This window comes from Triticum urartu, unplaced genomic scaffold (genome assembly GCF_003073215.2).
Source record: "Triticum urartu cultivar G1812 unplaced genomic scaffold, Tu2.1 TuUngrouped_contig_8046, whole genome shotgun sequence".
NCBI classification, from domain to species: domain Eukaryota; kingdom Viridiplantae; phylum Streptophyta; class Magnoliopsida; order Poales; family Poaceae; genus Triticum; species Triticum urartu.
The window spans coordinates 1-15,636 of record NW_024118953.1 but is presented as its reverse complement, the minus strand read 5'-3'; the positions used below and the strand labels follow the sequence as shown (position 1 = coordinate 15,636).

At 43.8% G+C, this 15,636-nt stretch overlaps 1 protein-coding gene across 3 annotated transcripts; it reads left to right on the top strand.

Moving 5' to 3' along the window:
• Window positions 1-10,254, top strand: LOC125531762. Of its 3 annotated transcripts, XR_007293509.1 has the most exons (9): window positions 13-2,202; window positions 2,340-2,393; window positions 3,467-5,033; window positions 6,086-6,289; window positions 6,400-6,456; window positions 6,765-8,636; window positions 8,740-8,859; window positions 9,278-9,406; window positions 9,896-10,254. XR_007293509.1 is itself a non-coding variant. In XM_048696040.1 (4 exons), exons 2-4 carry the CDS (start codon window positions 920-922, stop codon window positions 2,539-2,541), a joined length of 468 nt encoding a protein of 155 aa, XP_048551997.1. In that variant the 5' UTR covers window positions 1-119; window positions 833-919; the 3' UTR covers window positions 2,542-3,434. The 3 variants fall into 3 exon arrangements, 2 of the variants coding, with proteins under 2 accessions (XP_048551997.1, XP_048551998.1); XM_048696040.1 differs by lacking the exons at window positions 3,467-5,033; window positions 6,086-6,289; window positions 6,400-6,456; ... (2 more) ...; window positions 9,278-9,406; window positions 9,896-10,254 and having other exon boundaries at window positions 1-119; window positions 833-1,005; window positions 2,023-2,202; window positions 2,340-3,434; XM_048696041.1 differs by lacking the exons at window positions 3,467-5,033; window positions 6,086-6,289; window positions 6,400-6,456; ... (2 more) ...; window positions 9,278-9,406; window positions 9,896-10,254 and having other exon boundaries at window positions 7-119; window positions 2,023-2,202; window positions 2,340-3,434.
• The last annotated feature ends 5,382 nt before the right edge of the window (window positions 10,255-15,636 follow it).

The following is a 15,636-nucleotide window of genomic DNA, read 5'->3' as shown; positions in this document are numbered from 1 at the left end:
AGGTGCTCTTCCAGATGCAGGAGGAGCAGGACAATTTATAGTTGCAGGTCGTGCAGCAGCAACAAGAGGATGGGGACGGGGATGGTGGTGGTGGTGGTGGTGATGATGAGGAACCTTAGGTGAGCTCGCTCTTGTGCTTATCCATGTCTTATACTTTGGTGTTATTGCTCTGCGTGTGCTATTCCTACCAATTTACTGCTCCGCTTAAGCTTACAGACCAACGTGTTAAGGATGTGTTTCTTTTGTTGGTTACTGTCATCCCAAGCCAAAAAATAGAATTTTGTTCAATAATTCCTGCCAGATGCAGTAATTTCTCATGTTGTTTGGAACCTCATCGTGTGTGCCTTAAGGAATTTGGTTTGAGGGAAAGGTTGGTCCTCATACATCGATGATAACATTATGAGGTACAAATCAAAATGCTTACTGGTGTAATAGTTGTTACAAACCAGGGTACATAACAGGAGAGAAAGGGAGGGAGAGGGGTGAAAAAAATGCTTGCCTGTCTTTAGAGATGAACTTTCCTCCGTCAGTAAAAATGTCCGCCGGTTGATCCACATCACCCATTCAGACGACGCGGAGTTCCCATATATGTTTCATTCTGCTGCATTCCAGAGCCAGCCGAGACACAGTTTCATGGTTGCTGCAGCCAAATGGGCAGTTGTCATTGTCGACGGATCCTTGTTTTTCCAAAACGACCCTAACTTTAATCCTGTGTTTACAAGTAGGCAGGCAATTATTTTGCATTTTTTGGGTGCCAAACAGTTTCAAATGTTACTGTAAGCTAGCTCTTTGACCCCTCCAAAATTCATGAGCTCGTAGCATTTTCCAACAGAGAAGGGTACTGAGTGATTTATACAAAGGGCTCGCTTGTCCAGAGATCCCTCTGGAGACCTACAAAGTTGAGGAAGAATGCAAGCGAATGGAGCTTGTTGAGTTATTGGTGCTCTGCTCTACACTACTGTCCCTTGGACCACTATCTCGCAAAAGAGAGGAAGCCAAACATAGGTACATGTGTTTTCCTTCGCCCAATCCAATAGATTTTTCTTAGGGCCGTTGACTACATCATTTAACCCCACATAAATGGTTGGGAACCAGATAAAACGAATTACATTTCTCTTTTTATCACTATACTTATGCTATCTGGAAAAGCTGGAGCGCATAACATTTTTAGTTTAGCCACAGGGTGCTTGATGCTTCAGTCACAGGAAGAAATCGAGGCAAAAAGTCAATTCTGATTGTTCTTAATGTTAATTTGTATTTACATTTTGTAATCTTTTCCTCACTTTTCCAAGATTTGTTATAGATACTTCGCGGATGTTACCTGCGAAAACTGGAATGATTTCCTCAGTGTATGGACAGACTAGGGAGAGTTATGTTTTCCTCTACTAATGTTGCATGGACCAATGTTCAAAAATCTAATATTACTAAAAGTTCATTGCCTAATTAATAAACTTTCCAAAAGTTATGAGCGAGAAACTGTGGTTATCAATAGTAACGTTTGATTCATCCCAATATTTAAGATTACAAGGTCGAGGTGCCTTTTCCTTATAGTAACCATGGTTTTATTATTTGGCTTCTTCTGCATATCCTTTAGTTTAGTTTTCAGTATGATCACAATCACGAGGTAAATATGAGTAGTATCATATTCTAATTAGAAATTGAGACAAATTTAAGAAATTAGTAATTGCATAGTAATTATAGCCAAATGCTAGAGATGTACAAATAGAGCCTCTGTAAACTAATATAAGATCATTTAGATCACTACTTTAGTAGTCTAAAAGATTTTATATTAGTTTACAGAGGGAGCACTCAATTATTATGTAACACTTGATTTTCTCCATCTACAACTGTGTTATGTTTTCTGACATTGGTGTACTGTTTTTCTTATTCATCCCTGCAAAAAAATTAGTCTTTAACACTGTTGTTGCGACAGTGTCGGGTTCTCTGGTTGAGGTGCTTTTTGGTTGATTTTCTTAGTTGCTTTTGGTTTTGTCAAGGGTCTCACATTGAATTTTGTTGCAGGTCCATGCCTCTGCTGCTCCGCATCGCTGCACCATGGCCTCTGCTGCTCCGCATCGCGGCTCCTCAGTCAAGCTCATGTGACGCCATCACCAGGACCCTCTGCCGGACATGCTCCACCTCCTTCGCCTCCAAACTTTTTAGGCTGCTGCTCCTGTGTCCATGGCGTCCCGGAGAAGCAAGGTGTGTTTCTGCTACTCCCTACACTGCTTGATATTACTATTCCTCCATTCATAGCAAGAGATGTGCTGCTGCTACTTCTGTTGTTATGTCTTGCTTTAATTGCTAGCTTCAGTGTATTAACACGTTATTATATGCAGGGTTCTGCTGATTGTATTGTCAAAGTGGCTGGGCGCTGTCATCTTCTTTTGCAGGTATCACCATGTAGTCATTATCCTTTTCAGAACAACTATTTTATTACTGTTCTCAGATCCCCATTGCCTAGGCATTATTCTCATATCTCTTCTTGCATTTTTCCCATATATTATGAATTCTCAGGAGCCCACCACCGTGTCACTTTAGGGTGTTGTACTCTTTTCTTTTTTGTCTTGATTCTGGTAGAGGCCAAAAGAATTTGTGCTTGTTTTTAGTGGGGTGTGGACATATGCCTTTTATTTCTTGGCTGGACGTTGGTAGGAACCCTGCTGGGTTTGTTCCTTTTTGCATGCAGGAAGGCTAGGTTTTGGTAAAGGAGCTGTGGCTTCTTATTCGTTTACTACTCTAGCTAGGTTCCAAGGAAGGGGCTCTTTGGAGCTATCTTATTTTGTTAGTTTGCTGTCCAAGGGAGCATTACATCTAGAAACATTTTTTTTCAAAGTATGCCTTTGTTGTCAAGGAGAGGTTTAGTCTTGAGGTCATATGCTAATTAGGAGTACCCTTGGAGATGCTTTGGTGCTTTGGTGTGCCCCGTTTGATTGATGTATTAGGAAGTTTTGCTTGGGATGTGGTGATTGCTACACTTGGGTTAGTGTGCATATATGATCACAAAAATCATTCGAGTTAGAAAAGTATCATTCAAGTTCCTTCTATGCCAGATTTGGACTCTTTTCACCTTTAGCGTGCCGGTAGTATTTCACCAACTTGATTTCTTTTAACTTCCAAATTTTGGCCTACAATTGATTTAATCATAATTTGTCGATTTTCATTCTTAATTGGCTTGTGTAATTGCTGAAAAGGTAAACCAGGAAGCCTACTGTTTGTGTAATTGCTGAAACTGAAAGTTTTGGAGCCAAAATTGACCTCAGTAATAGAGTAGTTCTGTGTTTCTATAGGGACCATGCCAGAGGAACTAATTGTAAGAGCAAGCTGTGCACTACCATCTATCAATTGTGCACAGCTTGCTCTTACAATTAGGTTTACTTCATGTGTCTTGCTGTATTTAATTATGAGATGAATCTTCTTTTCATATTGGCCTACATTATATGATGGTGCCCCGTTATGGCTTCAGGATGTGGACAGTGCAAGTAGCAGCTCCGACGCAGGGGCGTGGGTGTGCGGTGTAGGAAGCGGTTCCTCGCTGGTTGGACGGCGTTCAAGCGCAACCCCAGCGCCCACTGAGTACTGCCTCGGCTACAACCTCCATTGGTGAACTCCATCTTCCGCCTACTCCTCTGCTTTGGCTACTGTTGGGACATGGCTGTGGCTATGTCGATGTGGTGCTGGTTGGTTGTTGCTCTATGCCCTACTCATGCATAGGGTTTGCAGGCTGTTCATGTTATAGTTGTTGTCATAGGAGCTCCCGTGATTCTCTGGTTTACATGTGGATGCCCTGATCCTATAGCTATGCTCATGGATTTGCTAAGTTGATCAGTGGCAGTGCTGATTTCCTATTTGCAAACTGCCAAATGATCTCTTGCTCATAGCCACATCTACATTTGTAGTGTGTAATTTGGTGTTGTCTGGGATAGCTGATCTACCACCACTTGAATGAGCTGATAGGTGATGCCACTGGAGCTGCTAGCCCTGCGGAGCTTTCTAGAGCATCCAGAAATAAGAGAAGGATGTCTCACCGACCCTCCTCAGAGCTCAGACGAATCCGGCCGTCCGATCGATTTCCTTGATGTGTTTCCGGTCGTTGGATCAAGCGGTGGGAGGAGCTGGGCCGTCGGATCGAGCCCGCATGACTGTGGCAATGAATAGTTACACTCCGGGCTTGCCACCGTGTGTAAAACTGGGTGGCCGCCGAGGGCATTTTCGTCGTTTCACATGGTCGGACAGCCAGCCGGTCCGAGGCCATTCTTGCTAGGGCGATGATGATTGACCATGGCTAAAATAAGTGTGCCTTTGAGCAATCGAGGCACCTGTGGATATCAAGTTGGATCCCCCTCTTGTCTCTAGAATCCTTTTTGATCATGTGATACTTATTGTTCTGTCCTTGGATGGTCATTCTTTTTGAGTGATAACCAGGACAGCTCCACTGTATAAACAGATTGATCTGGTGATAAGAGATGACGGGGGTAGGTTATATGATCGAGGAAAGGTGAATCTGAGCCCACCATGCAATGAACCCTGAACCTTTTTTATTTGTGTTTAAAGGTGTTGCTTATTTATGCTCTAGTGTTTATAGCCGTCTTATGTAAAGATTTCTTCTCTCATACCTTTATTGCATTGTTCTTGATCTTTTATTGTTTGTTGTTGGTCCTTGATTTAATCTGGTTAAGATTTCTTCTCTCTTATGTAAATATTTCTTCTCTCTCATACCAATGTTTTGTCCATGTGGTAATAGATATATATTTACATGGAAAATGGGGTATGTTCTAAACGTTTCCCAAAGGATTTTCAGAACAAGACAACTATTGATGAAAATGGTTTTGCTTTGTATAGGCGTCGTGAAAATGGGCGAAGATAGTTCTTATGGTGGCATCTTCTGGTGTTGCGGCTTTGCTGCTTGCTGGTGGTAGAACAGCTGACTCTCGATTTAAAATAGCGTTGCAGATTGACCAGACTACTCTTTGTGACATCAAAAGAGGCACACATCTGTGTAATCTTTTGAAAGATACTTCTTTAATCATCTGGTATGTAGCACTTATCACAAACATTAGGTGTTTTGAATGTCTGGACAGAACTTTGTGTGATCTTTTGTCATTTGACGATCATTTGCTTGTTGATGTTCCGTTTGGTTTTCAATATAGCTAGCTATTGGATGGAGATTTTAGTTTTTGTAACACCCTGATCGGATGATTGTTGTAGGTCTGTAGGTAGAGCATGCATCCGATATACTAATGAGAATACTCAGATCACATGATTTGCAATGTTCGTTTTAAATGGCGTCAAGTTGCACATTCTATTTATTTGGGAAATTGTCATTGATGCTTCTGTTGGGGATCAAAATTCTGATCTGTGCCTTTCTGTTTTCTAAGATGGTCTTTGCGTTCTTGTGTTCTAGCTTGCATGCCTAGCAGTTTACTTCTCACGCTGCTTTGATTTATGGCCAGTGGATTACTAAAGAAGAGGAACTCATGTTAGTTTTCAGCATTTATTACCAGTGGATTAGTAAAGAAAAGGAACTCGTGTTTGCTTTCAGCTTTGCAGAGCTTCAGATATGTTTCTGAGTTAAATTTAGTCTTTCAATTGTTAGCGGACCATGGCATCTTAAACCTTGGGCCTTGGTTTCCTTGTTGTTAAATGTTAACGGAACTAACAATTACTGAAAAATGGCTTTAAGGAGCGTTCCAGTGCACAGTGAAAATACGGCAGTGTCCCAATTTATAGGAATTATAGGGGCTATTTGGATGGTGGCCGACAGTTGCCACACCAAAATTTTCGCTTGGTTGACAGTATTATAAGAAGTTTTTCTGTTTGTCTCGGCTTGTTTTTGCTTGATAAGTGACCGGTTTGGGTTTGACGAATAGTTGTACTATGGGCAGTATATACGGAATGTGGATCTCTGGGTTGTTGTGATAGCTATTGGATTGGGTACTGTCGCATCTCAGGTTCAGATGTTTTGGATGTTTGGCTGATCCGACGCTGTTAGTTTCGGCTCATCTTTGCTCCAACAATTGGCAGTATATAACGCCCTCACCTCTGCTTATCTGACCTAACTGATTTTATCTTTCTTGCACTCAAGATTCATTGGTGCGTGCTCCCCCTATTACTCGGCGCTTAGAAGAAGGAGAGGCATGGTCTCCACCAAAAACAGAGGAGGAAGAAGTAAGATGCTGCTAGCCCCCCGTGGCCTGTTGCGTCTCCAATCAGCGCTTGCAACAGGGGAGCCACATCCCTGGCCTCTCCATGCCTCCCCAAGCGCCAACCTATAGGCTACAACAACAAGGTGAGGCGGGCCCCTACTCGGTAAAAACAGGTTCAGGAGGTGTTTATCCTATGATTCAGTAACTTGCGTTCTAATCTTATTTGTCTTCTCATTGGGCATGGTGTCTTTAGGTTATCAAAGGGAATTGTGTATGGCTGTTGACAATCCAGATTGTGGGCGGCTAAGAGGTTAGAATTACTCATGAACATTTCTGCTTATAAATAATATAATAACGTAGTAGTAGCCCCTCCTACTTATTTTTGTTACTATATGCATCAAGCAATAGTAACTACAAAAACCTTTCCATGCATCAAGCAATAGTAACTACAAAAACCTTTCCATGCATCAAGCAATAGTAGTCAGCTGATTGTTTATATATGCATCAAGCAATAGTTGGTACTCGCTGATTACATTAATGGTAACTACAAAAACCTTTCCATGCTCAGCATTATCGGCGACCTCTCTGATTTGGAGTTGTACTTCGTTATTGTGAAAGGTTTTCTGGGCGTCCGATCAAGATCTGGAGAAAGATGGGCCATCGGATCTGGGATGAGCACTGCTGGAATGAACAGTTACTGCCTCAGCGCGCTGCCTTTTACTTCATTTTTTCGGTCTGGCGTCGCTGGCGTGTGGGTCCGCTCGCGGGTGGGCCGCGTTTGTCAGCGACCGTGGCTTGGATATGGCCCGGCCGCCCCGTCGCGCGCACCGACGGGTAAAGATCTCGTGCTACCGCTCGTAATATCCTGCGCCCGCTGAGGGTACGTCAGTAATTTCGCGTCCAGGCCTCGTGCGTGTCGTGCAGTGGTTCGCCCCGTGCGGCTATGGGGTGGGGAAGGGCAGCGCCTTGCCCTTTCGTGCTCATTCATCCCCTTCTTCTCCTTCCCTCTGGATTCTTCTACTAGCCAGCCATCAGGAGCTCCTGGTGCTCCTGGATCTGGATGTGATATACATCACCTCCTCACCTCTTGGCTGCTTCGGTGCCTGTGGCGTTCGTGCTCATCGGTGGGACGGTGCAAGGCGCAACTTCGATGCAGTGGTGTGTATGTGCGGTGTAGGAAGCGGTTCCTCGCCGGCTGGACGGCGTCCAGGCACAACCCCACGTCCACTGAGTAATGCATCGGCTACAACCTCCCTCAGTGAGCCCCATCTCCCTCCCGCTCTGCTTCGGCTACTATATGGGACATGGACAGGGCTATGATGATCAGTTATGGCTTATATAGGCATGCTCTCGAGCAATCGAGGCACTTATGGGTATTAATTTGGATCCCCCCTCGTTTCTTTGAGCCATTTTTTGATCACGTTTTTATTTTAGTGACTCTGTCCTTGGATGGTCATTTCTGATGATTGATAACCAAGGCAGTTTCACATGACCCACCGGTTGGAAGCCATTCTTGCTTGGGCGATGATGATTAACCGTGGTTGAAATAAATGTGCCTTTGAGCAATCGAGAAACCTGTGGGTATCAAGTTGGATCCTCCCTCTTGTCTCTAGAATCCTTTTTGATCTTGTGATACTTATTGTTCTGTCCTTGGATGGTCATTCTTATTGAGTGATAACCAGGACAACTCCAATGTATAAATAGATTGATCTGGTGATAAGAGATGACGGGGGTAGGTTATGTGATCGAGGAAAGGCAAATCTGAGCCCACTATGCATTGAACCCTGAACCCTTTTTATTTGTGTTTAAAGGTGTTGCTTATTTATTCTCCAGTGTTTATAGCCATCTTATGTAAATATTTCTTCTCTTTGATACCTTTATTGCATATGAGTTGTTTTTTCATCTTTTATTGTTTGTTGTTGGTCCTTGATTTAATCTGGTTAAGAGTAAGTTGCACTTTGTTATTATGGGATAAACGATGGTTTGGCAATGCTATTGGTTCTTCATGAGTTCAGAGGAGGATTTCTGATATTATTTTATTGTTAAATAGTCATGATAGTAAGATTCTTGTATCTGTTCGCTGTGAGGAGCAATGGGGCATTGCACGCTTATGTGTACTGCTACCTGTTATGGTTGGTCTTTTGTATAAAGGCCTTGCTATAATTTTTATAGTCCTTCTTCCCTAAGGTGTATTATGAATGTTTTTCCGAGCTATGGAATGTATTCCTAATCCTGATCTATAGGACTGCCTTTCTGAACTTGATGTCTAAGTTCTACTGGACAATGCTTATTTGGATAGACGCTCATGGGTTAAGTTATTTGATGCATTGCTTTCACTATCAAATTGTTCGCTACTTTGAGGATTTGGCTGCATACTGTATTGTTTTGTATTTGGTGGACTGGACCAAGAGCGCACAGAGGGAGATCTTCTCTGCCGCACCGACAACAGCAATAGAGAAAATCCAGTCCACGGTGCCACCAATGAGAAAGGTAAACACAAGCTTTTGGAATATGGATTTTCAGAACATAGTCAAATTTTCGTCCATCCCGGTAACTTGCTCTAGCGTTCTTCCTTTGTGCTGTGGATTATCAGAACATAGTCAAATTCTGTGACACACACACAACCAAGACATACCATTGGACTGTACAGGAATAATGGGATGCCGTCATTTGTTACTCGACCTAGCCTTGCTGCTTGAGCAAGTTGCCCCTGGTAAGCTTGTTTCTCTTCCTCGTTAGATTTGTATGCGTATGCTGCCCTGCGAGACAAATTTATCCGTGATGCATGTCAGATCTATCCTCTCTTCGTCATATACTTACTGTACTAGATTAAATAAATGTGGGGTTCAAGCACACAACTAGACTGTACTGTAGCTTTGAACAAAGTGATGGGTGCGTATTTTTGTGTAGCTCTGGACAGAGCCCAGACATTTTGGTTGCATTACATGCGATTAAATAAATGTGGGGTTCAAGCACACAACTAGACTGTACTGTAGCTTTGAACAAAGTGATGGATGCGTATTTTTGTGTAGCTCTGGACAGAGCCCAGACATTTTGGTTGCATTCCATGCTTTATATTTATCAAAATGATTATGACATGGCTCATTTCAGTCGTCATGTGTGGTTGCTAGGTTTGGTTCCCTGATGCGCACCGGTGGTGCGCGATAGAGTGTGCACGGGGGATTCTTCTTCCACTCTGATGCCTCCCGCCCTGCCCCTCCGGTGGCATCAGTTCCTCTTTCAGTTCTGCATCTCTGCTGGTAAACCCCTGGTTCCCTCTCTGCTGTCTATGTTGACCGGAAAACATCAAATGTGGACAAGTGGCACTAGAGTGTGTTCTGTCTAGATTCTTATGTTTTTTGGGAACGGACTAAACTAAGCTGCAGTTTTACATGTAAATATTTGAAGAAAATCATATTATGTCTCTTATGTGATCTCAGAGCACTTTTACCTTCATTTTGAAAATGCATTTGTCTTTATATGTGTTGTATAAAAGGAATACATGAAGGCACAAGCAATCAAAAAATACATTACCGATATCACATAAGAGACATGATTTGATTTTTTGAAATATAAATAGAAGATAAAGTCCATATCACTTTTTCAGCCCCATTCAAAGCCTGAGCGATCTATAATTTTACAGTATACACACCCCCAAAATATAGAAAAAAAATGTATGGAAATGTCTCTTAAATTGCAAGCCTAATGCTAGGAAAATGGACTTATATCATTTTTTTCAACTTCTCCAGGTTGGTCGGCCGGTGCGGCGCAAATCTGGTTCGACGAGGTCGTTGACGACCTGCTGCAGGAGTGGGACAATGGGATCAGCTCCGGGAGGTCCGGGGCACGCTGCTGCCGCTCGTGTAGCAGAAGTCTAACTGCTCCGAGGTGATGATTTCCCTGGTTATTACTCACTCGGTGATGTTCTGAACCACAATGGTGTTGTTGCCTCGACAATGAGTTCCTCAACTTACGTGACTGATGAGCTGGGGCGTGAAGATCATGGCTCTTATGATTTGTATACAGACCTTACTACTGTATTGTACTGGGGTAGAATGCCTCTATGAAGGTGTTTTGACCCTCTATGAATGCTTATTTTTATGTTGTACATTATTTGTAGTCGGATTGTGCCTGTCCAAAATTGCTGGTATGTGGTTACTGTAAGATATAGTACGTGTTAATCGTTAGATTCAATATGATGCTAATTCCCCTGTGCGTGACACTTGATTATGTTGTGTATAATTTTTCCTTGCACACATTTAGGATATATAAAATTAGATCGGTTGATACATGAAGAACTCTTCTCTATGATGAACTGTCATGCAGGCATCACTCTGGGTAATTTCTGAAACAAATTGAGATACACTAATTCAGTACCATTTGGCTAAAACGATAGAGAAATTCTTAACGATTGAGATACACTTATGTATTGTATATAAATGACTGCTCTAATCTTAATCTATTGAACAACGCTGCTTTTGGTTTATTTCTTTCTGTCGAGCCTGCTTACTTTATTTGAACAATTCATGAGTTCAAATATTTGATGAATTACTTTCCGTGCCAAACAATGCACATTATATTGTTCGGATTTTGCGGCTCAAATGATTATTCATATTTGGTTGCCTGTCGTTTGGTGGGCAACGCGTGGCAAGCCGCGTCACCAAAGCATCGATTCTTACTAACTTAGCATTACGGACTTGATCAAAACGTTGGAACCGGCACCCTTGCGCCAATGCGCGATCCCGATCTAGTATTCATCAGCCCCGAGTTGACCTACCATCAGGCAAAATGGGGAGAAGTGATCCCACGGGTGCCATCGCCAGCAGCACCAAGGTGTCGTGGCCGGAGATGGTGGGCTAGTCGGAGCACGATGATCGGTCCAGGTCCGCAGCGAGAGGCCTAGCATTTCGATCTCCTTCTACATACATGGCATGGGGCCCTAGACGTCGGACACGGCAACTGGCGCCATTGTCCAGACACCTGTCATCGGCTAGCGTACAAGTCATGCACTCCCAGTGCGTGCACGGATACGTACAATAGTATCATATTTGCCTTGTCCACGCCTCTTTCTTGTCCTCGAAAATTCTTGATCAATCGGCTTATGGTCATTTAGTCTAGGAGATTAACCACCTTACAGTTGTTTTCACGGGTATTTAGGAGAAGTGATTGTTTTCTCCAGCGTTTTAGGTGGATACGAGAGTTTTTCAGCGTTTCAACAAACACTACAAGGATCCGGGTCTATTGCAACAAAATCATTTGTTGCAATACATGTTGTTTCATGGTGATAAGTATTGATAAATCAAGGGAAAAAACAGGAGCACTGTAGAGAATATCGTTGCAATATCTTGTCCTTTTTGGCAACACTAGAGGATTGTTGCATTATGTTGTATGTATTATCATGGATGCTCAATTTGTCGCAATATGTAATAGTTATTTCAATGCAATGAAGATGAGGCAAAAAGTCACCCTATTACAACCAATACATGCTTTGTTGCAATACGAAGCCATGTTTTTTGCAACAATATCTATGACTAGCGCCACAAGTCCGAATTGTTGCAATATATGTCAATATTAGCACAAAGATGTACTTTGTTGTAATACCTAGCCTTTATTGCAACAAGATGACCCATTCATGCAACGGGACGAAGCTGTCGCAATAGCACTACCATATTACATCGCCGATGCAGCTTGTGGCAATACATGGCTTCTATTGCAACAAAATAAGTACTTAGCACGGTGAAACGAAATTGTGGTAATATGTAGATCCTATTACCACGAACCGGAATTTTGTGGTAACATAGCATTTTATTGCAACAAAAGATAGTTGTAGCAATAATTTTTGTTGCAATAGACCAGAATCCTTGTACTGAAAGGCATAGGGCTGCGCTTGAACATTGGCGGTCCACTGCCCAAGAGCATTGTAGTGCTGCTGTACAGGCCAACTGTTTTCAAAATGAAAAATGTGGGACGAGGGGGAGGGGTATCGGTGTCAACACTGACGAGCAACGGAACATGATTAGAACAAATCGAGTTAGTGAAGAGACGTCGGACTCTAGAAAGGTTGTCCTAGGCAGTGTTGACAAAGATCCAATGAATTCATTCTAGAGTGGTTGGTCGCGCTTATTAGACCAGATCAACAGGGTTAGGTCAATGAGGGCAGTAGCGCATAAAGTTTTTGTTAAACATGCCTAGCTCGACCTGTCAGAACGTGTTGGTGTTCTTTTTACCTAGCTCACGCATGAGATTAACATCGCCTAGGATGATCCATGTTGGGTCGGAGGAGGAGCGCAGCCGGCAAGATCATCTATGAAATCTATTTTGAGATGATGTTCAATCGGAGCGTAGACAGTTGTAAAAAACAGGAGTGCAACTATGGCTAGGCAAGTTGCCGAGATGGTATGCGTGTAGGTCGTAGTGTTGGTTGAGGAGCCATCGGTGTTTGTTTGAGAGACTAGATTGAGGCATTTTGGGAGGAAATTGTTTTTCTTATGGAGATGCTAAATACTAAGCTTCGTTTCTTACGAAAAAAAGGCATCCATATTGATATTGATGAGTTATGAGAGTAGGCCTACATACTTTTGCAAATGCCCTAACCCTCTAACGTTCCAATAGCAAAAGGAAAGGTTAACCGAGTTCATTTGGACACGATAAATACCGGAGATAAGGAAAATAACGGTGGCAGATAAGCTGAAGATGATCGAACAAAGTGCTAAAAAGAGGTTTAGGGAACAGGCGGCGACAACCAAACGCAATTTATCCGAAATGAACACTAAGAAGATAATGTAGGTCGCGCAGCGGCAGTGATTGTAGTAAAGGGTACAGCCACAACAGATTTATGTAAAAAAGCATGCCCTGGGCGAGGGAGGATGTGGTCACCATGGCGACGTAGTGGATCTCTAGGAGGGTGAGGTCACATCTCTCAGTTCAGCCAGCTCAGCGACATCCTTGTCGGAGGCACCTCAAAGAGTGGCAATCTTTGCCAGGGCATCGACGTCATCGACCGGCTCCTCTACGACGTGAGCCCCGAGATGTCCAACGCACTTCTGTTAGAAAAAACAATGTCCAACGCACAACCTCTTCGAAGGCTTGGCTGAGATAAAAGCGGCATGCCTTGAAGCACATTGCCTTGAGGGTCCTGGAGACGAAATTTGGCTCCTCTAGCTTGCCAGACAATTGCTGAGGTGGAGGCGCTGCCCGATGTCGGTGATGCACTTGTTGAGGCCAAACTACTTGTGAATCGTTGCCTCATGGGGCTCAGAGGAGGAAGATGGGATCGCCCAATCTGTGGATTTGATAGATGGGTAACCGACATGTGGGTTGTAAATAACAGGACTTGGAGGGGGGTGAATTGCCTGAGGAGCACAGGTCAGGAGTGTGTCTCCCATGATTGAGAGTCCAGTGAAGAAGTTTGAAACCTCGATGTGATCGAGATGTACTAAGGGAAACCACTGTGCATGGTGTGCCAGCTTATCTATGAAGGGTGTGGCTAGATCTTAGTCAACTGAGACTTAATCAAGTCTTAGTCAAGTGACACAACATACAAAGAAAAAGAAAAAAAATGCATGGATTGGATCTTCACGTAAGAACTCACGAATATAGCATCGACGGAGACTTCGCTAAGTCTCGGTCGACTGAGATTTACCAATCCCAATCTACGAAACAGAGTTGCGCAAAACATGAAAAAAAAACAAGAGGCCAGTTTTATGTGGCGCATGTTGTAAATTTTGTTGCCACAAATCCGTAGTAACACAGTCTCTTTTCTTGACACGTGTGTGCTCGGGTGCGATTTTGCCACATCTTCAAGGATACATTATTGCTTAACACCAATAGGTCGGGCACTCGTCATATAGGACGAGTGCTCGATTTGCACTCGATTTGCAGCTAGTGTCTTCCAAAGCCATAGTGCCGGCAGATCCTGTGCAACAAAATGCAGCTTTTCGAGCACAACTCGCTCCTCATCTCTACATGCGTGCTTTGTGAACCAATCGAGTAGCATCCACGTAGCAAATCAAGCATGCCCAGGCGATAGATTCTGAGCACTCAGACCAGGCTAATCTCTCGGCTGAACGGACCCCGACAATGCAAGGCAAACACCCCTCTTTAACTGTGCATGTTAAAGATGTTTTCACGATGCCACTCGATCCAAACCCGTGCTTCATTGCCACATTCTCATCAATCAAATACTTGTTTTGTTCGGACGCTGAAACTAACCTAGGAGGTGTGGGATTAAGCTCACAAACATTGCTAATCACGGGTTGCAAGAATCTTGGGTGTGCGTGCGTGACTACGCATGAAGTGACTTCTAGGCAGGAACTGCAAGGATGACACTACTATATATTACTGGTGATTAGGACCCACGGTAATAAGCATGCACGTGATGAAGTTATCTTGGAGTCTGTCTCTTCCATGTCGATGGATTTAAGCACATTCACAATTACGAACGGTGATAGGTGACCAATAGAAAAAATCAATAAATTTTACTAATTTTCCTTGGTGGAACCTACCATTTTCATGATCAGGGTCGGCCCGAGCTATTTCAATCTTGAGTGAAATATGATTCCACATCACGGGTTAGCTAAGTGTAGACACTTTTTACACAACGGAAGGATCATGAACCTAGCCTTTGAATCATTCAGTGCACACAAATAATTTATTCATGTGAAGCTCAATATTTGGAGGCAAAATAACATGCAAAGAGAAACCGACTTATGTTGTTGAATCCCATCATCGATTAAATAACAACATGATGAACTTACAACTTAATTTAAATCACCAAAAAGAAGCAAATACATTCGGTATATGGATCGGGGCACCTATTCAATGCATCGAACAAGGTAGCAACACAAGTACCCCAACATATCTTGAACTATCACTAGTAGGAAACAGGGCTTTGGTCCTGGCCAGATCAGAGCATTAGTAACGATCGTGTTACGAACCGGGTCTAATGGGTGCATCAGTCCCAGTTCGAGCGGCCAGGGCGCCGGCCGGGCCTCGGCAGGCACCAGTCCCGGTTCGTCTGACCTCTTTCTTCCCGGTTCCAGACACGAACTGGGACTAAAGGGCCTCGCTCCTGGCGCAGCCCCTTTAGTCCCGGTTGGTGGCTGGAACCGGACTAAAGGTCAGTCTTCTATCCCGGTTCTGGCCATCAACCGGGACTAAAGGTCAGTCTTCTTTCCCCTACCTGCTCACTCCTCTGTTTTTTGGCCGGTCGGCGTGTGGGAGGTGTGTGTTGCTCTGCTCGGCCATTTCTTCGAACATCTCGCCTGCGGTGGAAGCAGCGTCCTTGAACGGCATCGCCGGGGAACCTCTTGTCGAGGCGGAGGGAGTGGATGAAGGCGCCGACCTTTTTGTAGAAACCTTCTTGTGCTTCACGCCCGAAACCTTGCCCACCTTCTCCGCCGGCGGCCGGGCAGATCGCGCAGCGGTGGCGGGCCCCCGCCGGGGGGGCCTCCCCGGCGGGGCCAGCCCCAGTTTTACTCCGCGCACCCAC